Raw genomic sequence first — 19,166 nt, 5'->3', positions numbered from 1 at the left:
AGAGCAGCATGCGCTTCGCTCCCACCCCAGCCCGTTGCCCCCCCAGCATGGCGCCCAGCAAGTGCCCCCTCCTGCCCCCCTTCGCTATGACTCTGCCGCACTCCTCACACTCCCAGCCCCACCAGACGCCGCAGGGGAAGATTGCCCCCTTCGGGCTTCCGTCCGAGGGAAACAGGAAATACTGGACATTTCACGTGTCTGGTATTTCCTGGGTTTTTTTTAAATCAGATGGAGCCCACAAATACCGGACTCTCCGGGTGAATACCAGACACCTGGCAACCCTAGTGGGGAGTGTGGGTACCAAGGTCTTTTTTAACAAGCTGATGTTACCATTCTTTTAGAACAGAGGTCTGCAACCTTTTTAAGCACAAGATCACTTTTTCAATTTAAGTCAGTCCAGGATCTACCTCAAACCCAAGTACCCCTACCCAACCCCTTTGTTGAGGCCCCACCCTCTACACTCTGTGAAGACGGGGTACAGTGGAGGGGGGCAGAGTGACATCAGTGCCCCCTTGCCTGTCTCCCCCACTCTGCACAACAAGCAGGAGGCTCCCAAGGGGCGGCTCTGGGCAGGAGCAGCAGGGCAATGGGGGGAGGGGTAGCTGAAGTGCATGCACTTGATAGCCTTCTAGCCAGAGCAGTCAGGATCACCTGTCAGAGGCTCCAAGTAGATCCCGATCAACTGGTTGGTGACCACTGTTTTAGAATGTGCTTTCCACTTATGACCAGTACCAATTACTATTTCGTGGTCCTTAAAGACTAACAAGACGGTTTATTAGATCTTGTTAGTCTTTAAAGTGCTACATAGTCCTGTATTTTGTTTCAGATACACCAGATTAACACGGCTACATTTCTATCACTATTCTACATGCAAGGCACTACATTTAGCTGTTTGGAATGGAAATCCATCAACCATATGAAGAAACTTGCAGAGATACAGACAGACATCATCTTTCTATCCAAGTGCAAGAAGATGGACATCGTACCCAAAGGACGAAAGCTCATCATCTAATAAACCATCTTGTTAGTCTTTAAAGTGCTACATAGACCTGTATTTTGTTTCAGCTACCCCAAACTAACACGGCTACATTTCTATCACTATTTTGTGGTCCGTACCTAGTACCAATTACTGTTCTATACCTGGGCCTATTACCAATTAGTGTTTTATGCACTCAGCCTTTTTCATGCCAAGTTCTGTGAGCAGGGGCCTGCCTCTGTGTCACAGCTTAGCTTTGCTTTATATTAGTCAAGTGCTACCCATTGTTAGCTAGGCCTCAGGCCTGTGCTACACGGGCTTTTGTTTTAGGCTTTCATCTTACAACATAGACTCATAGACCTTAAGGTCAGAAGGGACCATTATGATAATCTAGTCTGACCCCCTGCACAGTGCAGGCCACAGAATCTCACCCACCCCTCCCAGAATAATCCTCTCACCTGTATCTCAGATATTGAAGCCTTCAAATACTTCGAAGACCCCAAGATGCAGAGAATCCTCTAGCTGTGATCTGTACCCCATGCTACAGAGGAAGGCGAAAAACCTCCAGGGCCTCTGCCAATCTACCCTGGAGAAAAATTCCCTCCTGACCCCAAATATGGCGATCAGCTAAACCCTGAGCATGTGGGCAAGACTCATCAGCCAGACACCCAGAAAGTTCTCTAGTAATTCCTATCATCCCTCTATTGACCTATTTCCCACTGATAACCAATGGTCAATTAGTTACCAAGAACATGTTCTCTCATCAAACCATCCCCTGCATAAACCCATCTAGTTTAATCTTGAAGCCAGATAGATCTTTTGCCCCCACTACTTCCCTTGGAAGGCCGTTCCAGAACCTCACTCCTCTAATGGTTAGAAACCTTCGTCTAATCTCAAGTCTAAACTTCCTACTAGCCAGCTTATATCCATTTGTTCTTGTGTCCACATTGGTATTAAACTTAAATAATTCCTCTCCCTCCCTGGTATTTATCCCTCTAATATATTTAAAAAGTGCAATCATGTCCCCCCCTCAGCCTTCTTTTGGTTAAAGTAAACAAGCCAAGCTCCTTGAGTCTCCTTTCATAAGGCAGGTTTTCCATTCCTCGGATCATCCTAGTGGCCCTTCTTTGTACCTGTTCCAGTTTGAATTCATCCTTCTTAAACATGGGAGACAAGAACTGCACACAGTATTCCAAATGGGGTCTCACCAATGCCTTGTATAATGGCACTAACACCTCCTTATCCCTACTGGAAATACCTCGCCTAATACATCCCAAGATCGTATTAGCCTTTTTCACGGCCATGTCACAATGGCGGCTCATAGTCATTCTATAATCAACCAGGACTCCGAGGTCCTTCTCCTCCTCCGTTACTTCCAACTGATGTGTCCCCAGCTTATAACTAAAATTCTTGTTATTAATCCCTAAATGCATAACCTTACACTTCTCACTATTAAGTTTCATCCTATTGCTATCACTCCAATTTACAAGATCATCCAGATCTTCTTGTATGATATCCCGATCCTTTTCTGAATTGGCAATAGCTCCCAACTTTGTGTCATCCGCAAATTTTATTAGGACATTTCCACTTTTGGTGCCAAGATCAGCAATAAAAAGATTAAATAAAATTGGCCCCAAAACAGATCCCTGAGGAACTCCGCTAAGAACCTTCCTCCAACCCAACAGTTCACCTTTCAATATGACCCGCTGTAGTCTCCCCTTTAACCAGTTGCTTATCCACCTCTCAACTTTCATATTAATCCCTATCATTTCCAATTTAACCAATAATTCCCCATGTGGTACTGTATCAAATGCCTTACTAAAGTTGAGGTAGATTAGATCCACTGCATTTCCTTTATCTAAAAAATCTGTTACTTTGTCAAAAAAGGAGATCAGGTTGGTTTGGCACGATCTACCTTTTGTAAAACCATGTTGTAATTTGTCCCAATTGCCATTAGCCTCAATGTCTCTAACTACTTTCTCCTTCAAAATTTTTTCCAGGATCTTACATACTACAGATGTCAAACTAACAGGCCTATAGTTACCCGGGTCGCTTTTTTTCCCTTTCTTAAAAATCGGAACTATATTAGCAAATCTATTACTTGGTCACACTGTGCAGTTTTCTAAGTCCCGATTTTTCATTTGTTGCAAAAAAAAGCAAGCCTTTCAGGAGGGACTTAGTGTATTTCATCTGTCTTTCAACAAGCTGGTGTGATTAAGATTAGTACTTCTGGTAAATCCTAGGAAGCATCAAACTGAGCACATCCACAACTCTGATGAGCAAGTCTGATAAGGATTTAGGAGTTGTTTGGATTGTAGCCTGAAGATCAGGCTATAGGAACACGCACTTAATTACATGAGGATTTGGAAGCAGCTTTAAGAGGCAGATGATATATGTTTTTTGGTAAGTTTAGAAGCTGATCTGACTGGGGTTAGTACAATATGGTGGGGAAAAACTAAGAACTTGCCTCTTAGATTGCAGAACCCGGGGTATGTTACCCAGGAAAGTTAGTTGGCTATAGAGAACAGCTGCTGAAAATGACAAAGTAGATATCAATGGTTCCCCTTAAGAATACAAAGGTGGAGCCTGCAACCCTGACAAAAAAGGGTTATACCAAAGTAATCTGTTTTGAAGTGGAACAAAGGAAGACCTAGTGAACTGAGGAGCCTAGAATTTAGATGGGAATCCCTTGCTTCAGTGGGATTCTCATACTGGTCTTGGATTCAGCTGACCAGAAAATGGATTCTGATGTGGAGACGGCCAAATAGAGACCTCGAGTTGCACTAATGGCTGTGTTGTTGTGGAAAGGATATGGACTGTTTACACAAAGGTAGGCCAAAAGACACAATTAAGTTTACTAGAACAGAAATAATGGTTGCCTAACTACTTGCATATTAACTGGTTAAATATCTGCCCATCTAACCAACTTACTAATTTTATAGGCAGTGAAGAAGTATTTTACAAAATGTTTAACGATCATTGTATACAAAACTATTTGCTCTCAAACTCACTCCATTGCTAGTAGAGAAAAGACATTTTTGAGCAATGGGAAGCAGATGAATGAGATGTAGCCTCACAACAGTGGGGTAGGCCATGGGCCATTCCTGACACACAAACTATTCCGAAGAAAGATGAAATCCTCCCCCCCACTCACAGATTTTTAGATTCCAGGATAAGAAATCATTGTGATTACCTAGTTGTACCTCCTATATAATACAGACCAGAGAATTACCCCAAAGCAATTCCTAGAACAGGTCTCTATTTAAAAATTCCCAAATGATTAAGAATCCCTGAGGCCCTTGATAAGTTGTTTCAATAATTACTCTCATTAAAAATTTACACCTTATTTCCAGTCTGAATTCTCTAGTTTTAAGTTCCAGATACTGGATTGTGCTATACCTTTATCCACTAAGTAGAAGAGTTCATTAATAAATATTTGTTCCTTGTGTAAATACTTATATATTTGTACAGACTTACAGTCAACAATTTCCAGATTTCTGGGCTATAGTGCTATTTACAAGCATCTCTCAAGACCAGAATTTTCTAAGAACTGGATGAACACAAATCCGAACCATATAGTTAAAACTGTGTTTTGCGAACAGAGGCAGCAGCTTTGCTAACAGGAGCAGCTAACAGAGAGTTTTGAGAGGGAGTTTTCCAGGTGAAAGAGCAGCAAATACGGGACCCCTGAGGTAAGTGGCTCTCTGTAGTATGTGTTTGTGGGTTACCTGCTGTGTGCTGAGCTTGTGTTTGTTTGTCTGTTTGTTTGTTTGAAGGACCGTGTGCTGTGGACGGCAATTGGAAGCTGTGAGCTTCTAAACAAAGTTTGAAATCTAGAAGCCTCTGTTCATTGGTTGAGCTTAGTCAGGGGTGGGGCTATCAGGAAGGCCAGGGCCTTATAAAGCAGAGAGTCAGCAACCAGGGGCAGCTAACAGGGAGTTTCAAGAGGAAGTTCAGAAGGGGAGTGGGAAGCGGGCGAGGTACACTTGCCATTTTTTAAAACCTTTAACTAAACTATAATCAAAACTTCCTGATTTAAATAGAACCCTATCAATAACCTAGGTAGCTGTAAGAGAGAATGCAGGCAGAAGCCCAGCAGCAGAGTGGGAGCTATCCTGTTTATTGCACTCCGTGTAGCATATATGATTACTTGCCCTGTGGGTGGGTGACGTATGTGTACATTTGGTGCTAGGAGCACCTGGCCCTCAGAGACCTTTTACAGGCTTTGGAGGCCAGCGTGGCTGAACTGGAAGAGTTGAGGGAGGCAGAGAGGTACGTAGATGAGGATTTCCGGGTCACTGTAGAATTGTCCCACCCCCCAGTCAGACAGCCCCTGCGCTGTTAACAAGAACGAAAGGCTCAGGGAAGGAAAGCAATCAATGGGAGCAAAGGGAAACCTTCCCATAGTTGGGACACTCCTTCCACAGATGATGTTGGGGTATCCTCTCGCACTGAGGTTACCGCTCCGGGGGAGGGAACTCCAGTCATTAGGAAAAGGCAGGTGTTAGTAATGGGAGATTCAATCATTATAAACACAGATAGCTGGGTTTGTGATGACCAGGAGAACCATATCGTGACTTGCCTGTGTCATGCGAAGGTTGCAGATCTTTCGAGGCATCTAGATAAGACTTACGTGTACTGCTGGGAAGGAGCTGGTGGTCGTGGTACATGTAGGTGCCAATGACATAGGGAAGGGTAGGACAGATGTGCTGCAGACCAAATTTAGGATGCTAGGAAAGAGATTGAAATCCAGGACCTCTATGGTGGCACTCAGAAATGCTTCCAGTTCTACGCACAGTGCCAGGAAGGCAGGAAGAGCTTCAGAGTCTCAATGAGTGGATGAGACGGTGTAGGAAGGAGGGGTTTAGATTTATAAGGAACTGGGGATACTTTTGGGCTGGGGAGCCTATATAGGAAGGAGGGACTCTACAGAAACCAAAGTGGATCCAGACTGCTGGCACTTAACATTTAAAAGGTTGCACAGCAGTTTTTAAACTAAGAGATGGGGAAAGCCGATTGGTGCAGTTGAGCATGTGGATTGGACAGAGACTATTGATAGAAATTCTCTAGGTTTTATTCAGGAGAAGAGGAAAATGTATGGGCCAGATCAGAGGAGAAACATTCACATAAAAAAAGAATCTGACATCAGAAAAGGGCAGACACACAGTGACAAGTTTGTACACAAACTCTAAAAGTCTAAATAATAAGATGGGTGAACTAGAGTGCCTCGTGTTAAAGGAGGATATTGATATAATAGGCATCACAGAAACCTGATGGAGTGAGGACAATCAATGGGATACAATCATACCGAGGTAAAAATATATTGGCAGGACAGAACAGGTTATGCAGGGGGAGGAAAAGAGGAGAGTGAGCACTATATGCAAGAGAAAATGTAGAATCAAATGAAATAAACATCTTAAATGAATGAATAGTAATTTCGTGCTCTAATAAGAATATAATAGTAGGGATGACCAGGACCGTGATACTGACTATTAAATGCTAAGGGAGATTATAGAGGCTATCAAAAAAAAAAAAAATCAGTAATAGTACGGGATTACATAAGAATGGCCATACTGGGTCAGACCAAAGGTCCATCTAGCCCAGTATCCTGTCTGCCGACAGTGGCCAGTACCAGGTGCCCCAGAAGTGGTGGACCAAAGTCTATCTTGAACAGTTTAGTATCATCCACAAACTTTGCCACCTCACCGCTCACCCCTTTCTCTAGATCAGGGGTTCTTAACCTTTTTTGGTCCCCGTACCCTCTTGGCTTTTAATAAACCTTCCTGTACCCCCTCTTCAATATGAAAGGAAATAAATTCTAGACGCTAGAATCCACAACTTTTTTCACTAACAGTACTACTTTTGGAATATTTCAATTAGGAAAATCTAGTTATTTACCAAATATTCCCCGTACCCCCTTGACAAGCTTCTCATACCCCTTGGGGGCACACATACTCCAGGTTGGGAACCCCTGCTCTAGATCATTTATGATTAAGTTGAATAGGATTGGTTCTAGGACTGACCCTTGGGGAACACCACTAGTTACACTTCTCCATTCTGAAAATGTACCAGACAGCATTCACCCAAGAGTTCTGAAAGGACTCAACTGTGAAATTGCAGAACTATTAACTATGGTTTGTAACCTATCCTTTAAACCAGCTTCTGTAACTAATGGCTGGAAGATAGCTAATGTAATGTCAATATTTAAAAAGGGTTCTAGAAGTGATCCTGGCAATTACAGACCAGTAAGTCTAATGTCAGTACCGGGCAAATTAGTTGAAACAATAGTAAAGAATAAAATTGTCAGACACATAGAAGAACATAATCTGTTGGGCAAAAGTCAACCTGGTTTCTGTAAAGGGAAATTATGTCTTACTAATCTATTACCGTTCTTTGAAGAGGTCAACAAGCATGTGGACAAACAAGGGGGATACAATAGATATAGTGTTCTTAGGTTTTTTTTAAACCTAAGGATTTCCAGAAAGCCTTTGACAAGGTCCCTCACCAAAGGTTCTTATGTAAATTAAGTTGTCATGGGATAAGAGGATAGATCTTTTCATGGATTGATAACTAGTTAAAAGACAAGAAACAAAGAGCAGGAATAAATGGTAAATGTTCAGAATGGAGAGGGGTAACTAATGGTGTTCCCCAAGGATTAGTCCTAGGACCAATCCTGTTCAACTTATTCATAAATGATATGGAGAAAGGGGTAAACAGTGAGATGGCAAAGTTAGCATACAATACTAAACTGCTCAAGATAGTTAAGACCAAAGCAGACTGTGAAGAACTTTAGAAAGTTCTCACAAAAGTAAGTGATCGGGCAACAAAATGTCAAATGAAATTGAGTGTGGATAAATATAAAGTAATGCACATTGGAAAAAATAACCACAACTATACATTGAATATGATAGGGGCTAATTTAGCTACAACTAATCAGGAAAGAGATCTTGGAGTCATTGTGGATAGTTCTTTGAAGACGTCCACCTAATGTGCAGTGGCAGTCAAAAAAGCGAAGAGGATGTTAGGAATCATTTAAAAAAGGAATGCCTTTATATAAATCCATGGTACGCCCATATCTTGAATACTGTGTACAGATGTGGTCTCCTCATGTTAAAAAAGATATATTGGCATTAGAAAAGGTTCAGAGAAGGGCAACTAAAATGATTAGGGGTTTGGAACGGGTCCCATATGAGGAGAGATTAAAGAGACTAGGACTTTTCAGCTTGGAAAAGAGGACACTAAGGAGGGATATGACAGAGGTATATAAAATCATGAGTGGTGTGGAGAAAGTGAATAAGGAAAAGTTATTTACTTGTTCCCATAATATAAGAACTAGGGGCCACCAAATGAAACTAATGGGCAGCAGGTTTAAAACAAATAAAAGGAAGCTCTTCACTTAGAGCACAGTCAACCTGTGGAACTCCTTGCCAGAGGAGGTTGAGAAGGCTAGGACTATAACAGGGTTTAAAAAGACAACTAGATACATTCATTGAGGTTAAGTCCATTAATGCCTATTAGCCAGGATGGGTAAGGAATGGTGTCCCCAGCCTCTGTCTGTCACAGGGTGGAGATGGATGGCAGGGGAGAGATCACTTGATCATTACCTGTTCAGTTCATTCCCTCTGGGATACCTGGCATTGGCCACTGTCGACAGACAGGATACTGGGCTGGATTGACCTTTGTTCTGACCCAGTATGGCCATTCTTATGTTCTTAAGCATCTCTTCACAATTAACATTTTCAATAACAAATGTAGTCCCAAAAAAAGCATTAAACACCTCAGCATTCTTTGTCATTTGTTATTTCTCTTTCCCCATTAAGTAAGTATATCTATGCTTTCCTTCTTCTCTTACTTCTAATATATTTATTAGAACCTTTTCTTACTCTTATCCCTTGCTCACTTTGTGCCTTAGCTTTTTGTCGTTAAAAATTCATTTTTTTGTTCAACATACTCTTTTGTATGGCAATCTAGTAGCTCAGTTTTAGTATTCATAAACTGTAAACTATGGGATCACAACAATGCAGAATTTCAATAAGTCATTTATGTCCAATGACAATTCAAAGCTTACTCAAAAAATGAGAGACCCAGAAATTCAAATAGATACTTGTATGCCTTTTAATAGATTTGTAAGGCACTTCAATACAAAGGGTCATGGATGTGGTACAAAAATCTATAAGAATTAACTAGATGGATAGGCTGTAGAAATTGGCCCATTCCAACCCGCACAATCAATCTGATCAGTTGAATAGCTTCATAACAGTATATGAAGCTAAACAGCTCTTTCCATAATCTTAAAGGACTCCTCTAATTATGGCTGTGCAAACACCCCAAATCTTCTGCTTGCATAAATAAGACTATCAAGGGAAAATTTTAAAAATGCATACGTTCCCAAGAAATGAAACTTCATACTACCTTTTACATCATGTAGGATTCTCTTCAATCTAAAGCTTGATGCAGCAAAGAAAATATAGCAGCTTTATGCCCAATCACTGATTTACTCTTAAGATGCTAAAGTTCAATTGGTAAATTGTAAAGAAAAATTAACAGTTTATCTGAATACAACAAGGAAATACCACTGTAGAAAGCCTGACATGTTTCTCATAGTCTAGCCCTACAAAAGGCCACTGATAGGCTGCCAGGGTTATCCTCAGACCTCCCTACTTTTTCTGCCCCACAGGGATAATCAATAGGCAGACCATGGGCCAAACCTGGGCTATGACACTTTTCAGGCTATGACACCAGACACTTTTCAATAGACTCCAAAATATTTTACTTATTATTGCTAGGGTTTTTTTAAAATTATTTTGTTGATTTTGGACCTTGACAAAACATAACAGATTATCCCAATCAGCTAACAAGACACAAAGGGGCAAATGCCCAGTACTGCCAAAAAAAGTCAGAATGGCTGAGGCAGGGCTTAAAAGGGACTGTCCCAAGCAAAAGGGAATAGTGTTCACCTATAGACAACCACCTAACCTCAGGAGGATTCTTACCAACCACCACAGGACATACCACATAAATATCAACCCTGGAACTTCCCTTGCAACAAACCCCGTTGCCAACTTTGGCCACATATTTACTCTGGTGACACCATCACTGGACCTAACCATGTCAGTTATATGATCAAGAACACATATTCCTGTTCATCCAGAAATATAATTTATGCCAACAGTGTCCTTCTGCTGTGTATATTGGACAGACTTCTCAGACACTTCAACAAAGAATTAATGCTCATAAATCAGACATCTTCACAAGGAAAAACCACATGCTTTGTATTTCAACCTACCTGGACATAATCTTAACGACCTTACTACATGCATCTTACTTCAAAAAGAATTTAACACCAGATTACAGAGGGAAACGTCAGAACTTTCATTCATGCTTAAATTTGACACTTTACTAATGGGCCTTAAAGATGCTAATTACCTTACCCATTATAAAGATAGCTTCCCCACTTATCACCCCTGTTAGCCATTCATTGACTCATAAGTAGCTATTCCCTCCCTCCCTCTCCCTCACGGCACCTTCTGTACTAAATCTGATCTGTCAGTTTAATAATGTGTTCACTTTTTCCATTGCATTCTTCTGGAAGATATGGCCAGGCCAATTCTCTTCCACTGTTTGATCTGAGGAAGCGGGTCTGGCCCCCGACAGCTCGTCCCCTAAGAAACCATCTCGTCAGCCTGCAAAGTGCTGCAGAGTTTCCCCTTTTGTTTTCGCTAGTCCCAAGGAGGAGGGGGCGCGGACCCCCCCCCCCCCGCTGGACTCCAGGACAGGCGCACTGCCTGGGTGCCCCCCCCCGGGCCGCACCTTGTCCGAGTCCAGGTCGGGGTCGGCCTGGCAGAGGCGGAAGAGGAAGGACTTGGGGTCCCTGCAGAGCGTCTGCCGAGTGGTGAGGAAACAGGTGCCCCCCACGTTCAGCCGGACCCATTTACCGGGGACCCCGGCCAGGGAGGCCCCAGAACTGCAGCGGCGGCAGGGCCCCCCCAGGCCAAGGCCGCCCATGGCGGGAACCGGGAACTCGCAGCGATTCTCCACCGCCATCCTCGCGCCACCGCCGGAAGGGTGCAACCCCAATATCGGTCCGCCAACCCTCCCACCGGAAGTATCTGCTCACAATGCCAGCCCGCCGGAAGTGGCCCGACAGCCGTCCGCACGTCCTGGGGCCTCCCGGGGCATGGATCCTGGCCGGCCGTTCCGGGGCCGCAGCTCTCAGCATCGGAAGTGTCCGCGCGGCTCCCTTTTCCCTCAATCCGAGGCGTTCCCGCCCGGTCCCCTCCCTCCACGGACATCCGGCGGAAGTACGCTCGGCCCGGCAGGGCGGCGCGCAAGAAGAGGCGGGAGCCGGCCGAGGACCCTACATGCTTTTATTACAAGTCTATCGAGCAGTGACAACTCCTCATCAGGCACCAGCACATCTACAGCACGAGCGGCGGGGACAGGCATTCGCGGAGGGATCGCATTCAGCCATCGACCCATAGAAAATGTATATAACAAAGCCAGAGAAGTGTAAAATATAGTTTACAATAATTATTCACATTCAAGGCTGTACATCAATACATACAACACCATGGCCCCGAACATGAACTCAATCCAAATAATCCATATATTAGAATTTAAATAACACAGACTGAACTAGAGGCCAACGCGAGCCAGCAAATAACCTTATAAGAATAAAAATACAAAAATGTGTATCCTAACATTATTTGCTTCTGTTTTCATTTGCTGCTTTATTTTTTGCTTCTTCTGTACATCACAGTTACAGCTAAAAACCAGGTAGAGAATATTACACACATTATAACTGACTGCCACCAATCTGAAAGACAGCTAACACCTATCAAAATTGATTATAGTTCCTAGTTTGGTTTTTTTTTAATTAATTAGATACAGCAGTTGTGAGTTCTGCCACAAGTTAAAGGAGACTTTGCCATATCCAGTCAAGCTTAGTACATAGGCTTTTAATACAGCAACTATCCCCATTCATTGTCACTAAGGCAGAATGGACCATTGCATGCTTTAGACACTTTAAGAAACATTTTCCATTTCTGAATTTACTATTCATAGCTGTGTTTCAAAGCAGAGGAAACAAGTTACAGGGAAATGCTGATTACCAGTTTGATTATAAATTTCCCAATTTAGCTGAAAATACACTGCTCTGGTTCAAAGAGAATTACTTACCTGAAAGGATTGACAGTTTCTGGGTCATGAGACATTGCAGGAGTGATTCATAGTTTGATTAGTAAAATATTAGCCTAAAGACAAAAGGGCTGAAGTATTCACCAGATGTTTCAAGTAATAAAAATACCACACATCAGTTTTTAAAATACCAACACAAAGAGGAGAGCTAGCCGTAGCTTCCACAGAGCCCAGCTTTAGCAAATCATGTACCTTCTTTCCACAGCTGAGACATTAATAATGGTCTGATTCCCCAAAGGAAACCACTCAAACAAGCACAGAACCTCATCAAAGGTTGGAAAGTGATGTGATCCAGTTGGACTACTCGGCTCCCAGTCAGAATTGTGTGTGAAAGAGCTTCATTATATAAATACTGCTTTTTTCATGGACACAAGCCTTTTTGAGCCAATAGGATCTATAGCTCCAAAAAATTATACGTCCCTTCACAATAAGGCTTGCTCCTGCATGAACAGTAAAAATCTGGAAGTGAATGAGTTTAGCGCTGCTCATCCAGGCAAAGTTCTTAGCATTTGCATCATGTAATCTGCCTCCACATCACACATTTATACAAATACAGCTACACACACATTTTCAGTGTTTATCATCAAAGTTTGCAGGAGATAATATAGACAACAGCTGTATAGCTTATTAAAATTGAGGAAATTTCACTGATAATTAAACTTGGATTTCTGTAGTCACCAAAAACATAGGAGAAACAGTCTCTTCAGTTTGTGAGGGCTAAGTCCCAGGATCTTTCGAAAGTGCCCAATATGCAAGACATCAGTGTCCTACATAACATCCCTAATATGAGATCACAAAAGCTGAAGCATGGATACAGTACTTTTACCCACCTCACAGGAAGTTTTTTGGAGCTGTATCTACCAGAATACCTACACACTTTATTTACACTATGCAACAAGGGCAACACTCATAATTCTCAAGAAGTCTTAAAGTCTCCAACTCCAAGACTGTCACGACACTGCTTGTGATAGATACTATACATCCTCGAAAGCTGAAGAACAATGCTTATGTGAGCTAGAATGTCAATGTTCTTAAAGTAAATCCTGATCAGAAGAGGGTTTAGAACATTGAAACAAATGCTGATAAAATAAACTTAGCCTAGCAAAGGAATCTTGAACATGCCATTTTTTAAAAGCTGTATAGAAGACAAGACTGGTCAATGTTGCAAAGGGCAGGAAAGTGGTTTAAGTACCTTTTAGCAACAATCCCATTGCCTTTTCTTCAAGAAGATTCCATTCAATGGAAAGCAGATCCCTCAGCAGAGTTCAGTACACTTCAGGGGTCTGACATCAAACTAAAGATATCCTAATCTGAATCATGGCCACATTGACTCATGACTTTTCTGGAAATCTGGGTAACTGTAGCCAGGAAAGAAGAGTGAATGAATCAGTATGCTATGTTCTTGAAGATATTTGGGGCAAGAGCACCCAAAGGCTGCTAGTGGCCCGCTATACTTTTCCTTTCTGGATATCACAACGGATGTAAATGGCCTGCCTGCAGCCCCAAAGCAGGCCATTTAACATCTCTCTGCACTCTCCTGAACCACCAAGTGTGTTCCTGCACAAGACACTCAACTGCTTTGTCCATGAGGACATCTCTACACTGAGGTACAGAAATGATAAAATGAACTCTTAGCCTAGCAGGAACCACACAGCACTTTCTGATAAATTTAGATTAATCCAATAGTCAATAAGATTTCCATTGACTATTCAATTAGTCTATAAGGCCAGCTTTGCCTTTGAACTGTACCAAGAGCCCTGCATGGCTCTTGCTACAGTTTGAAAGCAGAAGGCCTGGTGTTCCCTGTGGTGCCTCAGCGTTTGAAATGTACAAGAGCCCCACTCTGGTTCTTGTACATTTCAAAAGCAGATCAGCAGAAGTGGTGTGAGCAGAGACTGCTTCATTCCCCGCTCATGCTGTTTCCCACTGAGCCTCTACCTCCACTGCCCCCTGCAGAGATGGTACTGGGGGGGAACCGGCTTTAAGCCAGCTCCCCCCACCCTTGCTGCCACTCTCTGATAAAGGCAACAAGGGGGAAGAAGCGACTAGTCGCTTACATTCTTACCCTAAGCAGGCTGCAAAGCTGTGGAATATGCCCATTCCATGTGACAGCCTTTGTCTTATTCTCCCATAGTCCCAATCTTCCCTTATCATTCCCCCTATCCACAGGAAAATGACTGTGGGAAGTCTCTCCCACAATAGTTTTGGTCCCCTCCTACAGATGCAACAGCAAGTAGCAGCCTTTCCTAGCCTATTCTTGTCTTCACCAGAGAGGAAACATTGAGGTGAGAAGTACTTTCACTTGACCTATCAGTCCTCTAATAAAAGCAGAAATTAAGGCTGGCAAGCCTCTGGCTCTGCTTCTGCTCCCTTCCACTACAAAAAGAGCGTCCATTTCTCAGTGAAGGTTTGTGATTTACATTATAGACTGTGTCCACGTAATATGAGAAAAAAGATTAAAAAAAGTTTTAGCAGCTGATTTTGTTATTTGTGAGGTTTCACTTGCTATAGAAGGTAGCATTCAATATTGTAAACTATTCTAGATAAGAGAATAATAGCCAAAACTACTTTTTCATGGGCCAAAACCCTACCTGCTGAGTGTGGGTTAATAGCAAGGAACATGAATATGCAGAGGAGAGACAGCTTAATGCAGGAGTCACCTGGAGAAGTTTCTAACTGCAATACTGTCTTTTTTTTTTTAAAAAAAGTCAAGGAATCCATAATACAAACACCCAACATTTACTATCTACACAGCAGTGATTGTAATCATTCTTGCTGCCTCTCGTTGGGTGAAAGTTTATGAAGGATCAGATGTTATGGGACTTTTTTTAAAAGTGGGCAAAAAGGAGGAAATATTTCTGAATGACAAGAGGGGGGTTGCTTAACTATTTGGTGTTACATAAAACGTGTTTACAGAAAGAACAGGAACAGAATAAGCTGAAAAGAAGTTTATGGATGTTACTTTATCTTCTGTTTAAATTAGTGGTGTCATTGCTAGACCCCATAACAATCCACAGCTTTGCAAGCCTGTGTTTTGCTTTGAGATACCACATTTAAAGTAACAGAAGTGCACACATTTGAGGTGCTGTACAGATCCACCATAACCAAGCACTTCTATGGAAGGTAAGAATAATACCTGTCTATAGTACAGCGTTACAGATTTGTAATCCAAAACCTGCTGCACTGCCACAGAGTTGACATGTAAGTGAAGTTAACAGCTTTGATTGTCACAGGCATCCATTGCCACAAACTCCACAAAAGCAACAGCATGTTATATTGGCTGTGAGTTAATGTACTTGCAGGAATCCTGTATTTGTCTTTGGAGCAGGGGTGAAGTCATTTTGAGACTAGCATCTGACTTTAACAGGAGGAATATCCTCTACTTTTCCCTCTATACAAGGAGCCTGTGAGACACTGTACTGCCCATTCCTTCCCCCCCAGCAAAAGATGACCATGCAGATTAGCGAATGTCTTGTACAGTATTTGTTTGGAATCTTTACTACAGGATCTAACTGCACACTGGTATGTCTTCAAAGAGAACTCTGAGGAAAGTAGCCGATCCTTTAAGGATCTGAAAATACTGACATCAAACTGTTACACAACAGGCCTTGTAAGGTACATCTGGAAAAATCTAGCATTGCTTCATCACTACTAGGACCTTCAGACTAACTACAAAAAAATGTACTCCATCAATGGTCTTGACAGCAGGATGATCTTCCTTTGAGGGGGATAGAGGCTGGGTGGGAAGAGTACTTTGTACAAAGACAATTCAAGTGGCAAAGGAGCAGAGATCAGACACTTCTCTGAAAATAGTGAATAGGTGTGGTATTTGTACTACTTAAAACATGAGGGAGAAATGTTTTTGTCCAGGCATGGGCGTGCTCTTTCCAGGGGATCTATTTACCCAGAAGCACACATATATGGAAAACATTATTAGATAAGTTATTTTTAACATCTACAAAGCAAAGTCTTTGTTATGTCACAGGAAATGTTTGACCACAACAATTTAATTTGAAAAGGATGTAGCAGACCGATAGTAAAGAAACATTTATAGATATGACTAAAGTACCATACATTTTCTCCTTTGTATCAACATTTTCATTTGAACTTTCAACTATTCAGATTAGTGTATAAGACTATTATATTTAAATCATTTAAAATATTTTCAGAATTGCTAAAAGGTCTGCAAGTTGTTTGGTCAATGACCAGGACAAGAATATTTTTACATCTCATTATACAAAGAGACAAATCAAGTCATCAATTGTACATCAAAGTTTTCACTCTTCCTTCTCTACCCAAGTAAAATAGGTTGGCCCCACTAAAATGCACAATACATGCACACCCTGGAAAGGAAGCTATTTGCCCTCAACTCCTGAAAAGGTGAAGAGTCTAATTACTATCTCAAGAGTAACATTTTATACTAACTAGTTAAATTAATTTAGTTAGTATTAGTTAAAAGCATGCTGGTAACTTTACTGTCCCTTGATTAAACATGTAAATGCATCAAATTAAAATTCCATATTTAAAACTTTATGAACGTCAAAAGCCAGAATTTAAATTTTAGAAAATTTTCAGTGCCATGTTCAGTATTTTACTTTCTTACAACTGTATCATTGGAGTCTGTCTGTCAGACACATACATCTGATTTACTCACATAATTATAATAAGTACCACGGAAATCCTGCAACCAGAATTGTATTAGGAGTTATGCAAGGGTGCAACCAATCTGACTGAGTCAGATACCAATAAGCAGGAAAAAAAAAAAGACAGAAAATAAAGAGAAGAGGTGCTGGTTACCCCTCAGCAGAGGCATTTAAAAGCTCCCTGATGAAATACAGTTTAATGATAATCTGAAAGTCACAGAAATAATCCCAGCCTCATAAAGTGCAGGACTGGTACATGATCTGGGGTGTGTGCGTGTAGATTGGTTTTAAATGATCTTAAGTAAAGCTGGTAATGCAAGGTTTATCCATTAGTTTTCAGCAGAAACAGAGCTGAAGTGCACAAAAGCAAGATCCTCACTTCAACGATATGCATGTGGAAGCCTCAACAGAAGCACAAAGAGCAAGCAAAGCGACCCTGAATTCCATTTATGTTTCTTGTTTAAAAAAAATATTTCAGACATATGCTTCCCCTTGAGATGGAGAATAGATGGGTTGGGAAGATTCCTCTGATCGGCTGCACATGGAGTTCTAGCAGCAAGTGGGGAGACTGGGACATTTTGGATGAGCGTTACTATTTAGCAGCATTCTGATGGTATCTGTGCCGCCAAACTTCATGTATCTTTTTGCACCATTTATGAGCATTCCCGCTTGGGTCCATCAGGTAATATGTCCTGTTAGGCTACAATAAATAATAGTTTAATAACTATTTCAAGAACAGTAAGACAAGAAACAGGAAAAAAAGCAATAAATATCCTACTGGTAGCAACAAAACTAATTCAGTTTTAAATGATTAAAACATTTGTTCAGGAACATATCAATTAACATCAATTGTAATAATGCAGCAAGTAGCATGACTTCTGGATAACTGTATAGCTGGTAAATGGTTTTCCATTTAAGATTTGTGGATTGATTAACTGATACAGTAAGTTGCTGGCACAATTCTAGTCAATTGCACTATGTACAGTAGTGCATGGGGGCTACCGCTAAGTTATTTCTGGTGTACCAGAAAGACTCCCTGCTGGCCATCCCCACCCCCTCCACTGGCTGCAACGTCTCTGTGTACTGTGCTGGAGGCACTATGGCAGCTGAAGGTGCTCCTGGCATTCTGCTCCGTTCCCTGCTACCCCTCCCCCACAGTGAGGAAAGCAGCAGAACTGCCAGCCCCGCTCTTCTAGCCTGTACACAGGCGGCCAGCTGGGAAGGCCAGCAGGAAAAGTAGCAGAACTCCAAGCCCTGCCCCCCCCATCCCGGAACACTGGCACAGCAGCTCCATGGAGGGACAGGAACTGGGATGTGCAGCAGGGAGGGGTGCAGAACTGCCAGCAGCACCTCCAGTTGCTGAAGGGCCTCCAAGGAACACAGGGAAGGGAGAGGAGGGGAAAAGTGTGGCAGTCCCAGGCTGAGGACAGGGTGGAGTTAGGTGGCCTCCTCTTCGATGGAATACCCTCCCTTCCAATACTGGTAAGAAATTTTGTTTACTTGCACTATGGAATATACAAGAGCAGTTTGACTCAGTTTTGAAGAGACTAAGATGAAAATCAACCTCTTGAAGCACATCTTTCTAGACCACACAATCCATTTGAAGTTTATATTTCTTTGTAAAAAAAATTAATGCACGCTTTTCACAGAAACACACTAAAACCAGCACCTTAGCACTCATGAGCAGGACTCAACAAATCACTGAATCTACTTGCCCGTGGCAAGTAGATTTCAGCCAGTTGCCCTGTTCACCGGAGGTGTGTGCATGCGCAATGCGGGTCTTGCACATGTGCAGTGCGGGGTTGGCGAGTAGATTTTGCCGCCGTTTGTCAAGCCCCGCTCATGAGTAACTCTACAAATCTTTGTAGTATACAGGCATAAGAACGGCCATACTGGGTCAGACCAACGGTATATCCAACCCAGTATCCTGTCTGCTGACAGTGGCCAATACCAGATGCCCCAGAGGGAAGGAACACAACAGGCAATCCTCATGTGATCCCTCCCCGTCACCCACCTCCAGAGAAACAGAGGCTAGGGACACCATTCTTACCCATTCTGGCTAATAGCCATTGATGGACCTAACCTCCATGAATCTATTTAGCTCTTTTTTGAATCCTGTTAAAGTCCTAGCCTTCACCACATCCTTTGGCAAGGAGTTCCACAGGTTGATTGTGCGCTGAGTGAAGAAAAACTTCCTTTTGTTTTTTTTAATCCTGCTGCCTATTAATTTCATTTGGTGACCTCTAGTTCTTATAGCATGAGAATAAGTAAACAACTTTTCCTTATTCACTTCTTCCACTACAGTCATGATTTTATAGTTCTCTATCATATCCCCTCTTAGTCTCCTCTTT

General features: G+C 42.2%; 2 protein-coding genes across 8 annotated transcripts in view; both read right to left on the bottom strand.

The window, feature by feature from the left end:
* KCTD5 (potassium channel tetramerization domain containing 5) overlaps nucleotides 1-11,220 on the bottom strand; it is a 53,996-nt gene extending 42,776 nt beyond the window's left edge. Inside the window, exon 1 of one of the 3 annotated variants that reach the window (XM_089769354.1) lies at nucleotides 11,094-11,220. In XM_089769354.1, coding sequence (XP_089625480.1) covers nucleotides 11,094-11,195 — 102 coding nt within the window. In that variant the 5' untranslated portion in view covers nucleotides 11,196-11,220. The other 2 variants (XM_089769355.1, XM_075899979.2) reach the window with 2 other exon arrangements.
* A 109-nt stretch (nucleotides 11,221-11,329) lies between these two features.
* Nucleotides 11,330-19,166, bottom strand: part of PDPK1 (3-phosphoinositide dependent protein kinase 1) — a 97,409-nt gene continuing 89,572 nt past the window's right edge. For all 5 annotated transcript variants that reach the window (XM_089769353.1, XM_089769352.1, XM_089769351.1 and 2 more), the window contains exon 14: nucleotides 11,330-17,515. In XM_089769353.1, the coding sequence (XP_089625479.1) occupies nucleotides 17,408-17,515 (108 nt within the window). In that variant the 3' untranslated portion in view covers nucleotides 11,330-17,407. The remainder of the gene's footprint in view (nucleotides 17,516-19,166) is intronic.

This window comes from Pelodiscus sinensis, chromosome 15 (genome assembly GCF_052426305.1).
Source record: "Pelodiscus sinensis isolate ZL-2025 chromosome 15, ASM5242630v1, whole genome shotgun sequence".
Taxonomy (NCBI): Eukaryota; Metazoa; Chordata; order Testudines; family Trionychidae; genus Pelodiscus; species Pelodiscus sinensis.
Note: the sequence above shows the minus strand (reverse complement) of the source record. Positions and strands in the feature narration are given on the sequence as shown.